We start from the raw sequence: 15,485 nt of genomic DNA, 5'->3' as shown, positions 1-15,485 counted from the left end.
CCCTCTGGTCTTCACAGGACGTATCCTTACTCCCCAGAATGGCACAGAGAATGCCTTCCAATGCATATATGCACCAAAATGAACTCAAAAAAAGACTTCTAAATGGATATCAGTCCATTGCTCAACTCCATATCATACATGAACCCACACATTTGATTATAATGTTTCTAATCACTTATTGTGTATGTCTTTTTAAATAACTCTTGAATAGCTTAAGGGATCATATTCATGTTTAGTATGTGTGTGTTCGAATCTTCTTGCTTGAAAGGTTTCTGACCATTAGTTATTTGTCAAATGTATCATATTCTTGTTATAGGAATCATGTCCAAATTACACCCTGCAAGAGCGGGAACATTCGGACCTCGTGCTTGATAAGATAACATATGATTTATGAATGGGTGGGACAAACATCGCAACACACCGAGAAAAGACAATATCTAATTGGACAAGACAACATTTGAGGTGTGGCCAAAAGGCCAGTTTAAATACTCAGGACACCATCAAATTTTGCTTTTAGCTGTGCTTGTAGTTTAAGCTTTTAGTCATGCTTTTAGCTTTTAGCTTTCGTTTAGCTTTTGCTATCAGTCATGCCGGCTTTTAGCATGCTTCTAGCTTTAGCTTTTAGCTTTAGCTTTTAGTCATGCTTTGTCATCACTTTTAGCGTTCTTTGAGCGCGGTTCCAGCGTGCTTCGGCCTGCACGCCTGCTGCTACTTAGCCACGATGAGAAGAAGCACCACCTAGTCTCGTCAAACTTTACTTCTTTTCTTTTCCGTTTGAGAGTTTCGTGTTCTGAGTTAAGTTTTTGTAACGCCGTGTCTCCGAGTCTGACCTCGAGTGCCCGTTCAACTTCAACCAGCCCACAACTCCGCATCTTCAGCCTACGCCCAACCACGGGCTTCCCAAGACGTCACTTCAACAACTACTGAACTTCCAGCCAATCAGCAACCTCGGGAAACCCCCTTTTCAGCGACAACAAAGGGAACCCCGTTACACAGGCATCACAAGTAACGTACCTCCAGACTCTGATCTGTACTGGTGTTATCTAATATAATTTTAACTTAATTGATGAACTCAATGCGAGGGTTAATTAAGTGATTGATGTTTGTTCATGTCTATGCAATTTCACGTATTGCTGTAAACTTGGGATTTCACATTTTCATTCTCTTAAACTCATTCTTTCCTAACGTTCTATCCTCCTGCAACTTTTGTGAATGTGTGAGTGTGTGTGCTTGTGTGTTAGATTAGTTTATATGTCTTAGATTTATCTAATAAAGCCTTATTTATATTGAAAAGAGAAGTATCTTGTGTTTTGTGCTCACAAGTTAATGTCTTAAACTGCCGATCTTGTTACTGTGCTAATTAATAGTGTTTTCACTATACTTTGGATATTAATATCCAGCGCAGATTTGATGTTATACGGCTCGTTCAGTGAATCGCTGGCCGTTTCAGTGATCAGCCGTGAAACAGTGATTCTGTTCAAATTCCCTTTAAAATCTTAAATGATTCCCTTTGAGCTAAATTGACCTGTTTCCCTTACAATGCTTATTTTATTGAAATTCTGGCTGTTTTCATGCTATGGCAATAGCATGCTATGCTATCGTAAACTTTGATGCTTTGTGTTCGTCGTTATGTTGGAGTGATGAAGAGGGCTGTTCCAGTAAGGCACAACCTTTAGGAACAGGGAGGGGAAAATAGCTTCAGAGATGACAGCCCTCATTTCTGTGTGACCGCAAGACCCATTGTGGACCCGGCCTGCGGGGCCATGTTCCTCCTAAAACTGAACTCAATAACCTCCTTCATTGTTTCGTGACCTGACTTACAGACACCATAATATCTGGATGTCATGGGTGTAAAAATGCTATGAAATGTGGAATGATGCCCATAAATGTAAACATCTGGCACTGTGATTCTGTCAACAGAGAGTGACAGCTACAGGGCCATGTTCCTCCTAAAACTGAACTCAATAACCTCCTTCATTGTTTCGTGACCTGACTTACAGACACCATAATATCTGGATGTCATGGGTGTAAAAATGCTATGAAATGTGGAATGATGCCCATAAATGTAAACATCTGGCACTGTGATTCTGTCAACAGAGAGTGACAGCTACAGTCAATATGAAGGATATTTTGTACATGTGTTTCATGAGGACAATGTTCTTCCGTAGAACACAAAAGGAGATCTTTAGTGGAATGCCCAAACTGCTCTTTACAATACAAGGAAAACAGGGCTTTCATGGTTAACAAATAAATAAATAAATAATCAATTAATTTAATTTATTGATCAATTAATTAATTTGCTGCTTATTAATAATAAGTAAGGTAGATGTAAAGTTTAGGTATGTTGTGAATTAAGGTCATGCAGAATAAGGCATTAATATGTGCTTTAAGTACTAATAAACAGCCAATATGCTAGTAATATGCATGCTAATAAGCAGCTAATTAATAGTGAAAATTGGTCCTTAAAATAAAGTGTTACCGAAAACAAAATTGAGAAAAGTCCATGAACAAAGACAACAGGAAACAATGATAAGCAAACTAAACTGTCATGACACATTTCTCAATCTATCTTATTTTATTTTCTATAGAAGAAAGGAATTCCTACATTTTTGGAATTTCATGAGGAAGAGTAAATAAATAAACATTTTCATTTTTGGGTGAACTATCTCCTTAATAAACACTTTAGTGTCCCACTATAGAAAATCATAAGTTTTTTAAAATCCATGATACATAGTATTTGACAGACTGTTTAATGTTGGGGTCCACTGTTTCTTCACTATTTTTTCATTCGGCTGTCTGCCGCAAAGTTTTTTTGTAGACCAAAAAAGACATTTAGACACCACAATAACAGTCTTGCCCATTTTGTCAGTTTATATGAATATGCTCACAAACGCTGATACCAGCAATGTGCAACAGTACAGATTCATGACGCCTGTGGCACGCCACTGTTTACCCTCTGGGATGGGACAGGAGTGTGGTGAGTGTGCATTTGTGTACGTGTGAGCACGCATGGGCAAGAGTAGAGAGAAGGTGATGAGTGTAAAAAATGAGGGGGAAATTGTGATGTAAACAAGAGCCGGCACACAGAGAAGAGGGACACGTACAGACTCAAAGCAATCAACAGACACTGACCTACAGAATTACAGCACCAAATACAGTAGGCCTCATCATAAACCCAACAGACTAAACTTCCCACTGATTAAAGCTGCAGGTCATTTAACAACTCTAATAAAGTGAAAAGATGGCAACTTTGCAAAAGAATCAATCTTAATTATATAAAATTACTCTTCCTGGGCTGCTGATGAGAAAATGTGGTTTGGCCACAGAAAATAGATAACATGAGTCTAACATCATTAAAATTGGTCAAATAGAAAGACACAAACAAGCAAACACAGGGGCAAGGAAGCAAACAAGACCGCGATAAAAAGAAGTAGAAGGCAAAACAGAAAAAAGAAAAAAAAGCGGTTCATGAGAGATGCAGCACTCATGGGAGAAGACACTCAAAAAACTATGAAATGGATCATATATATATATATATATATATATATATATATATATATATATATATATATATATATATATTTAAAACCAGTGCAGATGGATGCAAGAACGCATCCTGTGTAAACGGCCACTAACTCAGTGGAGGAATCAATCAGAACATCTCTGTCAGGAAACTTTAAAGCCAAAAGAGCTGAACAAGAGAGGAGTCTGGCCACAAGTAAGTGTGTGTGTGTGTGTGTGTGTGTGTGTGTGAGGAAGAGTTAGCAATCGAGGGATGACATCATTGTTAGTGATCACTTCCAAGTGCAGGTAGAGTGAGCGCAAACAAAACTAGAGAGGCCATCTTGCAAAAAGGTGAGGAAATTTCCAATGAGACTGTGGAAATGATTGAAACGAATGGCTGATATGGCTTAATGTGCATGTGATGCATTATATACCACAAACATACCATGCAAATTAATATGCACAAATGACTGAATTTCTGTAGTCTTTAAATGACCTGGATTTACAGACAGAGAAAAAAAAAAAACAGCATCATTTGAAATAAAAAAAAAAAAACGTTATAACACCACCTGCAGAACAAAGTGTTCGCGGGGGGCACAGTACCATCTCCACTCAGAAATCTTTAGGTCTTTAGAGTGTGTTAATCAAGACAATCGCTAAAAGACTCCAATTGTGTCGAAGAGCTCAAGCAGCAGAAGCTCCTTCTGCCCAAGCTGACTGTAAAAGGCTGGACTCTAATAGGTTATTGGCTATTGCATACGAGACAGGATGACATCACTGTCAGCCAATGGGAAAGCAGGAAGTGCGGAAGATGAGAAGAGTGTTTTTAATTTGTGTTTTGCTGAGCTCAGCTTCTCTCACGCAAGAAAAAGACAATAAATGCATCGATGGATGTTGGAATTAATAAACGGAAGGGAAGAGGGGCTGTTGGCTTGTTGTCAAGTGGGTACGGGTCAGCCAATGCTCTCTGTGCGCCTGTCACTGTATCCAGGGAGACCGTAGCTGGAATCAGCTTTCAATTCAATTCAAGTTTATTTGTATAGCGCTTTTCCCGATACAAACTGTTGCAAAGCAGCTTTACAGAAAATTATGTTTCTACAGTATATTTAGTAGTAGATTCTTTCCTTATCGACTGCATGTGTGTGTTCATGCTTGTGTGCTTTTGTGCACACATGCAAATGTTTGTCAGTCCTCCTTGACCATTAGTTTGAATTTACTGCGTGTGCACTTGTCGATCTTCGATTCACCTGATCATGAGTCATTCCTCTCTCTGCTCCTCTCTACCTCCTACGTGAAACCTTTCCTTTTTCGCTCTTTTTCGTTTCTCTAACATATGTAACGCCGTGGCTAAAACAGCTTCCTATCTCCATGACAACACACTGTTGATCTACAAATCACTGGTTGGTTAGCACAAGCTGTATCTGGGTGACGTAACGTTGTCTCTGGTCTTCTGTGGCCACTGGACTTCACCACTTCTTGGCTGGGCTTTTAAATGGCAACCATGGTGCGTGTCTGCCAAAACACTTATGAGAGTGTATGCAATGGTGTATTTCCACACTGAGTAACTAACCTGTTATATAACAACAGGAAATGGGTGCTGGACACACTTTGTAGTGTTTCACGGTTGGCTTAATGGCATTCATACCACTCAAAGGTTTGACACTCAAATGGTTACACGTGAATGGAACTATTTAAAACACAAAGGTTATGTAAAAACAACAACATACAAATATGTCATAAACCTCTTAAATACATATTTAATAAACATATATAAATGAATGTTTCATTACAAATTATAGGTAAAATAATCTGAGTTAATGGTTGAAAAAATAAAAAAAGTAATTTCCAAACATTAATTATGTCCTCATCGTTTGTATGTGAATTACAGTGATAAACTAGAGTTTTCTTCTACGGAATATTTATGCTGTACCTAATCCTTTTAACAGAGAGGAAGAGGATGAGGTGTGTGTGTGTGTGTGTGTGTGTGTGTGTGTGTGTGTGTGTGTGTGTGTGTGTGTGTGTGTGTGTGTGTGTGTGTGTGTGTGTCTGCGAATATGCATCTATTTGCTTCATCTAATCCAATAGTAGTGCTGAGTTTTTTTTTTGGAAGCAGCATCTCCCAAAAAAGTATGAAGCCAGAGCACTCCCTTGTGGTGCTAAGTAAGAACTTCAGCTAAACTTTACAAACTTCTTCAACAGTGGCCTGGATCAACACTGCAGAACACAGAAAGTTACTCCCAATTTCACAATTAGGACTGTCATCCTTCAGTTTTTTTCTTTTGAACCACATACAAGCAACTGCAACATTTTGATCTCAGATTTGTCTGAATAAATTATATCCCACTCAAGATTACTTTATCTATTAAGTTTAATTAAGACTCTCGAGACTCCCATACAATCAATTCAGTAAAACTTAAACATAATGGTTGTTTAATAACTAGGTGCCTATTAAGGGACATGAGGCTCATATATTATTTAATACATATTGTGAAATGTACAGAATAAATCACTTATGAAAAAACATGTTATGACTTGCCTGTTTCCAAACCCTGCAGTAATTCTGGGGATCCAGTCGAGGTCTGGCCAAACCGGTACAAAGGCTCATTCTCCCAGTCGAGCACAGGACAGAGGTCAGGTTTATAATCTTATGTGTTTTCATGCTAACCAAAACTGTTTAATAAATTGAACTGTTGGAGAAATAAGGTATATTTAACCTCTTACAAAACATACTGTGGTGGTGCATTGGTAAAGTAATGGTATAAGATGGCAAACACATTGTATTTTGATATATGCATTACCTTTCAAACGTCTGAGGTCAGTACGATTTTATCAGATGCCCATTTTCTACAAGTTGGTATGATTCTATAGGGTCATCATATCCCCATTAATAATACATTTATAAAGCAAGGATGCATTAAATTGATCAAAAGTGACAGTAAAGACTTCTAAAGAATTCTATTACAAATATACAGTAACATGCTGTTCTTTTAAACCTTCTATTCAGCAGCACAACTGTTTTCAACATTGATAGTAATAAGAAATGTTTCTTGAGCACCAAATCTGCATTTTAGAATACTTTTTGATAAATCATGTGACACTGAAGACTGGAGTAATGACTGCTGACAGTTTAGCTTTGTCTTTACAGGAATAAACAGCATTTTAAAATATATAAAAACAGAAAATAATTATTTTAAATTGTAATAATGTTTCACAGTATTACCTTTTTTTTTTTACTTTAACTTTAACTCTATTTTTGATCAAATAAATGCAGCCTTGGTAAACATAATACACATCTTACAAAAACTTTTCCAAATCTTTCCAAACCCAAACTGAATGGCATTATCACTATCATTATTACCGTGCTACAACAGAATCTTTCATATGCAATTAACTGATTCTAGAAGTGAGTTTTTAGTACTTGCAAAACTATATATTTAATTCATCATGAAGGAAATATACAATTACTAGAAGTTGTCAATAATTTCATAGGTCACAAGTGTAAGTGCTAGACTGGTGTCTGACTCTCTCTGAATAGTTAAATTAGATATGTGAGGGAGAGGAGCAAACTCACCCAGTCTCTCTAGAGCCTCTGTCAGCCTGAGCACCACGACTGGGGTCTGGTCAGGCAGAGCGCACTGCTCCATATCTCCCTTTCCACAGGGGCCTGTCAGAGAACGAGGGAGAGAGAGAGAGAGAGAGAGAGAGAGAGAGAGAGAGAGAGAAAGATGATGATGAGAAATCCCACTGGTGAGACTAAATTTCCTGATTAGGTGGCTGCCTGTAAACCCACATCTCATCTCTCCTTAGGGAACAGTCAGGTTGTCATATTCACACAAGCATGGTAGATATGCAACTTAATACTCAAGCCTCAATCTCACACACATATATATACATTAATGCAAAAGTTTGCATGAACGCTAACAGCCAGAATTAATGTAGTTTTTGAGCTAATGTAAACTAAAAATTACATGTAATATATTTAAAAATGAACATTAAAGGGACAGTCCACTCAAAAAATGAAAATTATGTCAACATTTCCTCACCCTCATGTCATTCCAAACCTGTATGACTTTCTTTATTCTGTGAGACAGAAATAAGATATCTTGAAGAATGTTAGTAACTAAACAAACATTTTTTTTGCCCAAATGGCTTTTTAAAATGCAGTATATGATATGTCCTCCAGGTGTGTCCTCCAGCAGAATGAAATACAGTGCATAATGTCTCTTAAGCATCATTGTCTCTGCCCATCTCCACTGTCCTTCTTCTGAGCACTGACCTTCAGCTGAGGTTACAGTTTGGAAGTGTGCTCATATATCTGTATATGCAGACACTTATATACATTTAGACTACCATGGATAAAATCCTTGAGGAGGTCTGATTTTTAGTATTGACATTTAGTAATGTGAATGACACTCATAATCCTTCACATGACACCCTGTCTATGTTGTCCTGAGACATGGTGTGGAGTGGAAATGGACCCGGGAGAGTATGGTTTTTATTTTTCCTTAAAAGACTATTAATAGCCATTAGAATTAAAGAAATGCAGAATTTGTATAACTGAAAAATTTATATTCAAAGCTAACACTTTACAATAAGGTTCAATTGTAAATGCATTAGGAATCACGAATCTGAATGAAAACATTTATTAATCTAGGTTAAAGTTCATTTATAAATGTACCATTGTTCATGGTTATTAATGTTTGTTCATAATACATTAATATTAATTTAATTAATTTAAAATGTTAAAAATGAGTTAGAATATACAGTTTTAAAAAAGATTAATAAATGCTGTAACTGAACCTTACTGTAAAGTCTGCCCTGTGAAAATATGTTTAAGGTGGGGATAACAAAAAAAAAAAAAGTGAAATGTAAAAATTTGCTAACTAAGAAATCTTGATGAAGTGTTCCTTTCACACATGCAAATAAAGTCTAAAGGTCATATCACAGTAATGCATCACCCTCGCAACTGGAAATTACATAAACATGATTTCATCTTGTGCCCAGATATTATTATTTTTTAAAAACATTAAAATAACTTTTTGGTTAAGTTACTGTATAGCAAACTCAGAGCTTCACTTGTGAGCAGGAAACTAAACTGACTTTTACAAACCTTGTTAAACTCATTTATACCAGTATGCCTTTTATATATAGCCACCGAGTGACAATTCCATCCATTTACATCAAATTTGCGTAATAGCAAGAAATTCAGATTTTCAGCACCATTATGTGAAGTAAGAGGTCCATGAAATCATAGTGCTCTTGTTGTGCCATTTGTGGGCTCTTGTGAATTATCTTCAGTGACAACACTAATTAGCACTGATGTGCACCACCCGCTAATGTCTACACAGATACCAATGCTATCTCTGTTTTTTTTCTTTCTTCTGTAACTAGGAAATGGCTGTTTATTTAACAGAATCTCACACACAAGCATCTGTTGAGAGCAGGAAAAGTTTGCATTCCCATGCACGGGTGTAATTGGTGCGCTAATCTGCACAGCAGTGGGTTTTGTTGCACCCCGCTGCAACTTCCACACAATGAGAATCGCGCTACAAGGTGGCAATACTTTTCCGGATTGTGCTAATTTTTTTTTTTATTTTTTATTTTTGTCTATGCACCATGATAGAGGTTTAGTTTTAGTGTCAATTAGATCCAACGGTTTAAATCTAACCAGAAGTATCAGCATCTGCAGTACGGGAACTGATTAGGCCCATCATTACTCTTGACTTACCATATGCAAATGTATAAGTTGCTGTGATCCTTTAGTAATAACATAGATGAAGCTACAGCAACAGGAAAGGGGGAGATGACAGTGATTAAAAAAACAAAAAAAACAGAAAGATTAATGAAAAGTTCCTCTGAGGCTTTGATGCAGGTGGCACAGAGACGGCGGAGGTTTGAGATTACACACGTCAACGGCAGAGCACATTGGTATTCCAACAACATGTGGCGCATTTAATTGCTCCACATCCTGCTGGTTCCTCTATGGACCTCGACAAGTGACGCCTTATGAATGAGCAAACAGGTCAGAGCACGACAGGAGGAATCATAATTCTCTCTCTCTCTCTCACACACACACACACACACACACACACACACACACACACACACACACACACACACACACACACACACACACACACACACACACACACACAAACACAAACACAAACACACTTTCTCTTTCGCTCCCTTCTTCCTTTTGTTTTGGAAGCCTTACATTCCTTCAAGATTCATAAGACAGGAGAATAATATGGAGCTTTGTGCATTTCTTGCATTATAGCGAAACTAAAGATGTAGGAGTGATATTTTAAGTTGTAGGGGAGTCGTGGCCTAATGGTTAGAGAGTCGGACTCCCAATCGAAGGGTTGTGAGTTCGAGTCTCGGGCCGGCAGGAATTGTGGGTGGGGGGAGTGCATGTACAGTTCTCTCTCCACCTTCAATACCACGACTTAGGTGCCCTTGAGCAAGGCATCGAACCCCCAACTGCTCCCCGGGCGCCGCAGCATAAAATGGCTGCCCACTGCTCCGGGTGTGTGTTCACAGTGTGTGTGTGTGTTCACTGCTCTGTGTGTGTGCACTTCGGATGGGTTAAATGCAGAGCACTAATTCTGAGTATGGGTCACCATACTTGGCTGAATGTCACGTCACTTTAGATGGTAAGTTGATAAATTATAGTTGCTGGAAAAAGAATGTGAACCCTTTTTCATGGATTTCTGTGGAAATTAGCCATTCAATTTGATCTGATCTTCAACAGACTGCTTTACTGAATCAGACAAACAATAATACATTTTGTCTTAAACACAATGTTCAAAAATTCACATTGGAGTGGAAAAAGCATGTAAATAAATGTGATTATGTTTCCTTATTTTTTAATCAATTATTCAAATTTAATGACCAATTCATGCAGAAATGCATGTTAAATCCATATTTTTCCTGTCACTGTATTATATAAATGATTGCCACAGCACACTCAAAATCACTGTGGAAAACAACTGCATGAGAAAATAATTTCAGACATCTGACTTGGTATTTTCTGACTGTTTTTTTCATGCATTTCAAATGTCAAAACTTTGCCCTTCGAGCTGCACCAGTGTGAATTTATGTTTACATTCCTGCACCACACTTTCACGTTTATATGTATGCATGAAAGCGGTCACAGGTTGTTTGGCTTTGTGTAGAAGGCAGTGGGCAAATTTCCTTTCAATTGGAGTGCTACTATGCGTTTGGTGCTTCAATTAACGTCACTGTCAGAAATCATCACTGAGGCAATTTCTCAAAACATGAGGCACAAGCTGATGGGTGAGGGACAGGAAAGAACAGACGAACAAGAGGGGAAGGACAGAGCATGGGAAAAGCGATACTGAGTGAGAACAACACCACAGCAACTAAAACAATGATGCTGTTGTTTCAATACATATGCTACTTTCGATAAATTGCTATTCTGTATGTACTGTACAATCTAAGTACTGCTACATTTCTTCGAAGTCATGTTCATTAGCCCCTCCTACTGTGAAATCTCTTTGGCTCACACAGCTAGGATGCACAGTATATACATCATGTTGTTTTCTGGCCACTGTCGGAGATTTATAAATTCATCATTATCATTGATATTATATTATATGATATATGACAACTAATAATATTTTAATAAAAACTGTAAAATGTATTATATAGCAAATTGTTTACAAAAAAATTAATAAAAATACACTACTGCTCAAAAGTTTTGGGTCAGTTTTTTTTTTTTTTTTTTTTGAAAGAAATTACTACGTTTATTTACCAAAGACATATTCTTTTGATCAAAAGCAAGAGTACAGACATTGATAATAATAATACATTTTTCTTGAGCAGCAAATCAGCATATTAGAATGATTTCTGAAGGATCATGTGACATTGAAGACTGGAGCAATAATGGCTGCTGAAAAATAAGCTTTGTCATCACAGAAATAAATTAGGCTACATTTTAAAATACATTTAAATAAAAAAATTATTTTTAATTGCAATAATACTTCATAATATTATTTTTACTGTATTTTTAATCAAATAAATGCAGCCTAAGTGAGCATAAGGGACTAAAGTTCATAAAACATAAAAAAGTATATATTTTTTTAATTATAAAAACATAAAATTTCAATAATTGCCATTTATCCAATATTGGCCATTATGTAAAAATAATTATATTTATTGTAATTAATAATAATTATCAGCTTATTGTATCAGACAGAATTCCTACACATGGATGCACCAACACACACACACACACACACACACACACACACACACCCACACACACACACACACACACACACACACACACACACACACACACACACACACACACACACACACACACACACACACACTGTAATTAAACACCAATCACCTTCTGATTGGCCGTGTTTGTGTCATGTCATGCATTAGATTCACATTCAGAACAAACAAACAAACAGCTTGTCGCTGGAGGCTTTTCACATAGCGCCCGCTGTTACATGTTTTCAAGCATTTTTCCAGGTGATTTGCAGTTCAAACTCATGCTAATTAGCTCGCAGGTAACTTAAAACAATCAAAAGATCTGCAAGAAGGAAGGACAAAGTAAACAAAACATGGCAGTGTTGGTAAAGGACCTCTAGGGGAAATACATCTCCACTTAATATCTTTTGTTGTTCCCAGTAGTGGCGTTTATGAGTGTAAAGCAAGAGACTATGCCAAACAGGGTGTCGCTGTCACACAGCTTGTGTATGCCCGTCCCAGCTGCTCTGTGAGAACACACGAGCCTATTAGATCTTATCCCTTTTCTATTAAGAGGACAGAAAGGGTTTTCTAAGGGCAATTTCTAGGGTTTTCATTGCCCTGTGTGTGCGTGTGCGTGTGTTTTAACAAGCTCTGGTCACGATGACAGGGAATTACTGAATGGATCAGCACTTCTGCACAAAGTCATTAAGTGTCCAAAGTCAGGGGTCAAACAGCTGAAAATGTGGGAAACACAAAATGTAAGTCCTTATACACACACGAGAACAAACATATTCTCTTACCCCCAGTTGCCCATAAATTAAAATAAAATGTCCTTTTAATTTTCTGACATAATTTTATGCATACTCATGACATTGTCAGCACTGTTTACTATTTTTCTGCTCACATTAACGATTACAATAATTGTCATATATTGGCTCATTCCTTTTGAGGATGTGATACAGTGACCTGCTCTTTCATTATCTAGTGTCCACCTCACCAGGGAAGTGACCACTAGGGGGTGTCTCAGTGATGCAGATATATGAGCCTTTGTGTGCTGCAGAAGGGACTACAGTGTTTGGTACAGAACCGAATGCTTTAAAAGGACAAAAGAACGGTGCGAGCCTCTGGTGGGAATATATAAAATGTGAAATATATACACAAACAGGAAAGGTGCTCAATCTGACCTTTAGATGTATGTCATACCAAGTGCACAAAATTGGGTTTTCATACTTTTGATGCCAAGGACCCCCCAAAATTATGATTAGTCCCTTGTGAGGAACCCCCTTCCAGTGTTGTTGCTTTAACTAAAACTAAAATGAAAAAAAAAAAAAAAAACATTAATTGAAATAAAGATGAAATCAAATAAAGATAAGAATCAGATTTTGAAAAAAGTCAAGTCAAGTCAAGTCAAGTCAAGTCTGCTTTATTGTCAATTCTTCCACATGTACAGTACATACATACAGAGAATCGAAATTGCGTTACTCTCAGACCCCCGGTGCATACAGATAACACTAACAGTAGAGCTTAAAAATCTAGATCAAATATAAAATATAAGATAAAACTATACAATAAGGGAATGTAAAAAAGACATAATAGAAAAAATAAAATAAAAATAAGGTTAAATAAAAGCAGCGCAAGGCACATGGCAGATAGAGTGCAAACCAGTGAACAAACAGTGCAGATAAAAAGATTTTTAGTGCATAAAAAAATAGCTTATTCAGTCTGATTAAAAGTGACAAAGTGACAAAGGGCTCAGAGCAGTTATTTTATTAAACTGACTGATGAGGAGGTAGAATGATGTCAGATCCATGGTGAATGAGGTAGTGAGTCAGACCACTGCTGAACAAAGTGACTGGTGCATGATATTCGTATGTTAGAGGGAGGGGGGTGGAAGGCCCTGGGGATGTGGGACCTGGGGGGGGGGGGGGGTTTTTTCATAGTTCAGTGGTGCCTGAGGCAGAAGAGGGACGGGGGGGTAAGTTCGGGAGCGAGTTCAGCTTCCTGACAGCCTGATGGATGAAGCTGTCTTTCAGTCTGCTGGTCCTGGCCTGGAGACTCCGCAGTCTCCTCCCTGATGGCAGCAGACTGAAGAAGCTGTGTGACGGGTGAGTGGGATCACCTGCAATGCAGAGGGCTTTGCGAGTGAGACGGGTTCCATAAATGTCCTGGAGGGAGGGGGAGAGAGACACCAATGATCTTCTCAGCTGCTCTCACTATGCGTTGCAGAGTCTTCCGGCAGGACGCGTTGCAGGCGCCATACCACACAGTGATGCAGCTGGTCAGAATGCTCTCGATGGTGCCTCTGTAGAAGGTGTACATGATGGGGGGTGGGGCTCTGGCTCTCCTCAGTATGCGGAGGAAGTAGAGACGCTGCTGTGATTTCTTGGCCAGTGCTGCGGTGTTGTCGGTCCAGGAGAGGTCCTCTGTGATGTGCCCCCCCAGAACTTGGTGCTGCTCACTCTCTCCACAGTCGCACCGTTGATGGTCAGAGGAACATGCTGAGTGTGCGCTCTCCTGAAGTCCACAACAATCTCCTTCGTCTTCTCCACGTTCAGAGAGAGATTGTTGTCACTGCACCACCCGGCCAGGCGGCTCACCTCGCTCCTGTAGTTTGTCTCATCTCTGTTGCTAATGAGACCCACCACAGTCGTGTCATCCGCAAACTTAATGAAGAGGTTGGAGTTGTGTGACGGTGTGCAGTCGTGTGTCAGCAGAGTGAAGAGGAGGGGGCTCAGCACACATCCTTGGGGGGCCCCAGTGTTCAGTGTGATGGTGCTGGATGTGTTGCTGCCGACACGTACTGCCTGAGGTCTTCCAGTCAGAAAGTCCAACAGCCAGTTGCACAGCGAAGTGTTGAGCCCCAGCTCGACCAGTTTGTGAATGAGCTGTTGAGGGATGATTGTGTTGAATGCTGAACTGAAGTCTATGAACAGCATTCTGACGTATGAGTCTTTTTCCTCTAGATGTGTGAGTGCTGAGTGGAGGGTAGTTGAGATGGCATCATCGGTCGAGCGGTTGGACCGATATGCAAACTGGAATGGGTCCAGGGAGGGGGGGAGGGCAGACTTGAAGTGGTGCATGACTAGCCGTTCGAAGCACTTCATGAGGATGGGAGTAAGTGCAACAGGACGGTAGTCATTGAAGCATGATGGAGATGGCTTCTTCGGGACTGGAATGATGGTGGTAGCTTTGAAGCATGTGGGAACAACAGCTTGACTAAGTGAGATGTTGAAAATGTCTGTGAAGACATCAGTGAGTTCTGCTGCACAGTCTCTCAGTACACGCCCAGGAATGTTGTCAGGACCCGGAGCTTTGCGTGCATTGATCCTGCTGAAGGATCTCCTCACGCTGTCTGGGGTCAGCATCATCACCTGGTCACTGGGAGGAGGTGGAGTCTTCTGTGCAGTGGAGCTGTTTTGTGCCTCAAAGCGAGCGAAGAAGGTGTTCAGCTCGTTCAGCAGAGAGATGGTGCTGTCACAGGTCCGCTGTGGGGGCTTGTAGTCCGTAATGGTCTGTATCCCCTGCCACAGGCTCCGAGTGTCTCTGCTGTCGCTGAATTGATGGGCTATCCTCCTGGAGTACTGTCTCTTAGCCTCTCTGATGCCGCGGGATAGGTTGGCCCTGGCTGTTCTCAGGCCCCCCTCGTCTCCAGCTCTGAAGGCAGCGTTCCGCGTCTCCAGGAGTCTGTAGACTTCCCCTGTCATCCACGGCTTCTGGTTGGCCCGGACAGTAATGGTTTTTTGTGACTGTTA

General features: G+C 39.4%; 1 protein-coding gene across 1 annotated transcript in view; it reads right to left on the bottom strand.

Annotated features, from left to right (window-relative positions):
• LOC109098472 (phosphatidylinositol 3-kinase regulatory subunit gamma) overlaps positions 1 to 15,485 on the bottom strand; it is a 137,522-nt gene that overhangs the window by 74,384 nt on the left and 47,653 nt on the right. The window contains exons 3-4 of the mRNA XM_042758406.1: positions 7,076 to 7,168; positions 6,041 to 6,118 (exon numbers count right to left, since the gene is read on the bottom strand). Of these exons, the coding sequence (XP_042614340.1) occupies positions 6,041 to 6,118; positions 7,076 to 7,168 (171 nt within the window). The remainder of the gene's footprint in view (positions 1 to 6,040; positions 6,119 to 7,075; positions 7,169 to 15,485) is intronic.

This window comes from Cyprinus carpio, chromosome A6, assembly GCF_018340385.1.
Source record: "Cyprinus carpio isolate SPL01 chromosome A6, ASM1834038v1, whole genome shotgun sequence".
Taxonomy (NCBI): domain Eukaryota; kingdom Metazoa; phylum Chordata; class Actinopteri; order Cypriniformes; family Cyprinidae; genus Cyprinus; species Cyprinus carpio.
Note: the sequence above shows the minus strand (reverse complement) of the source record. Positions and strands in the feature narration are given on the sequence as shown.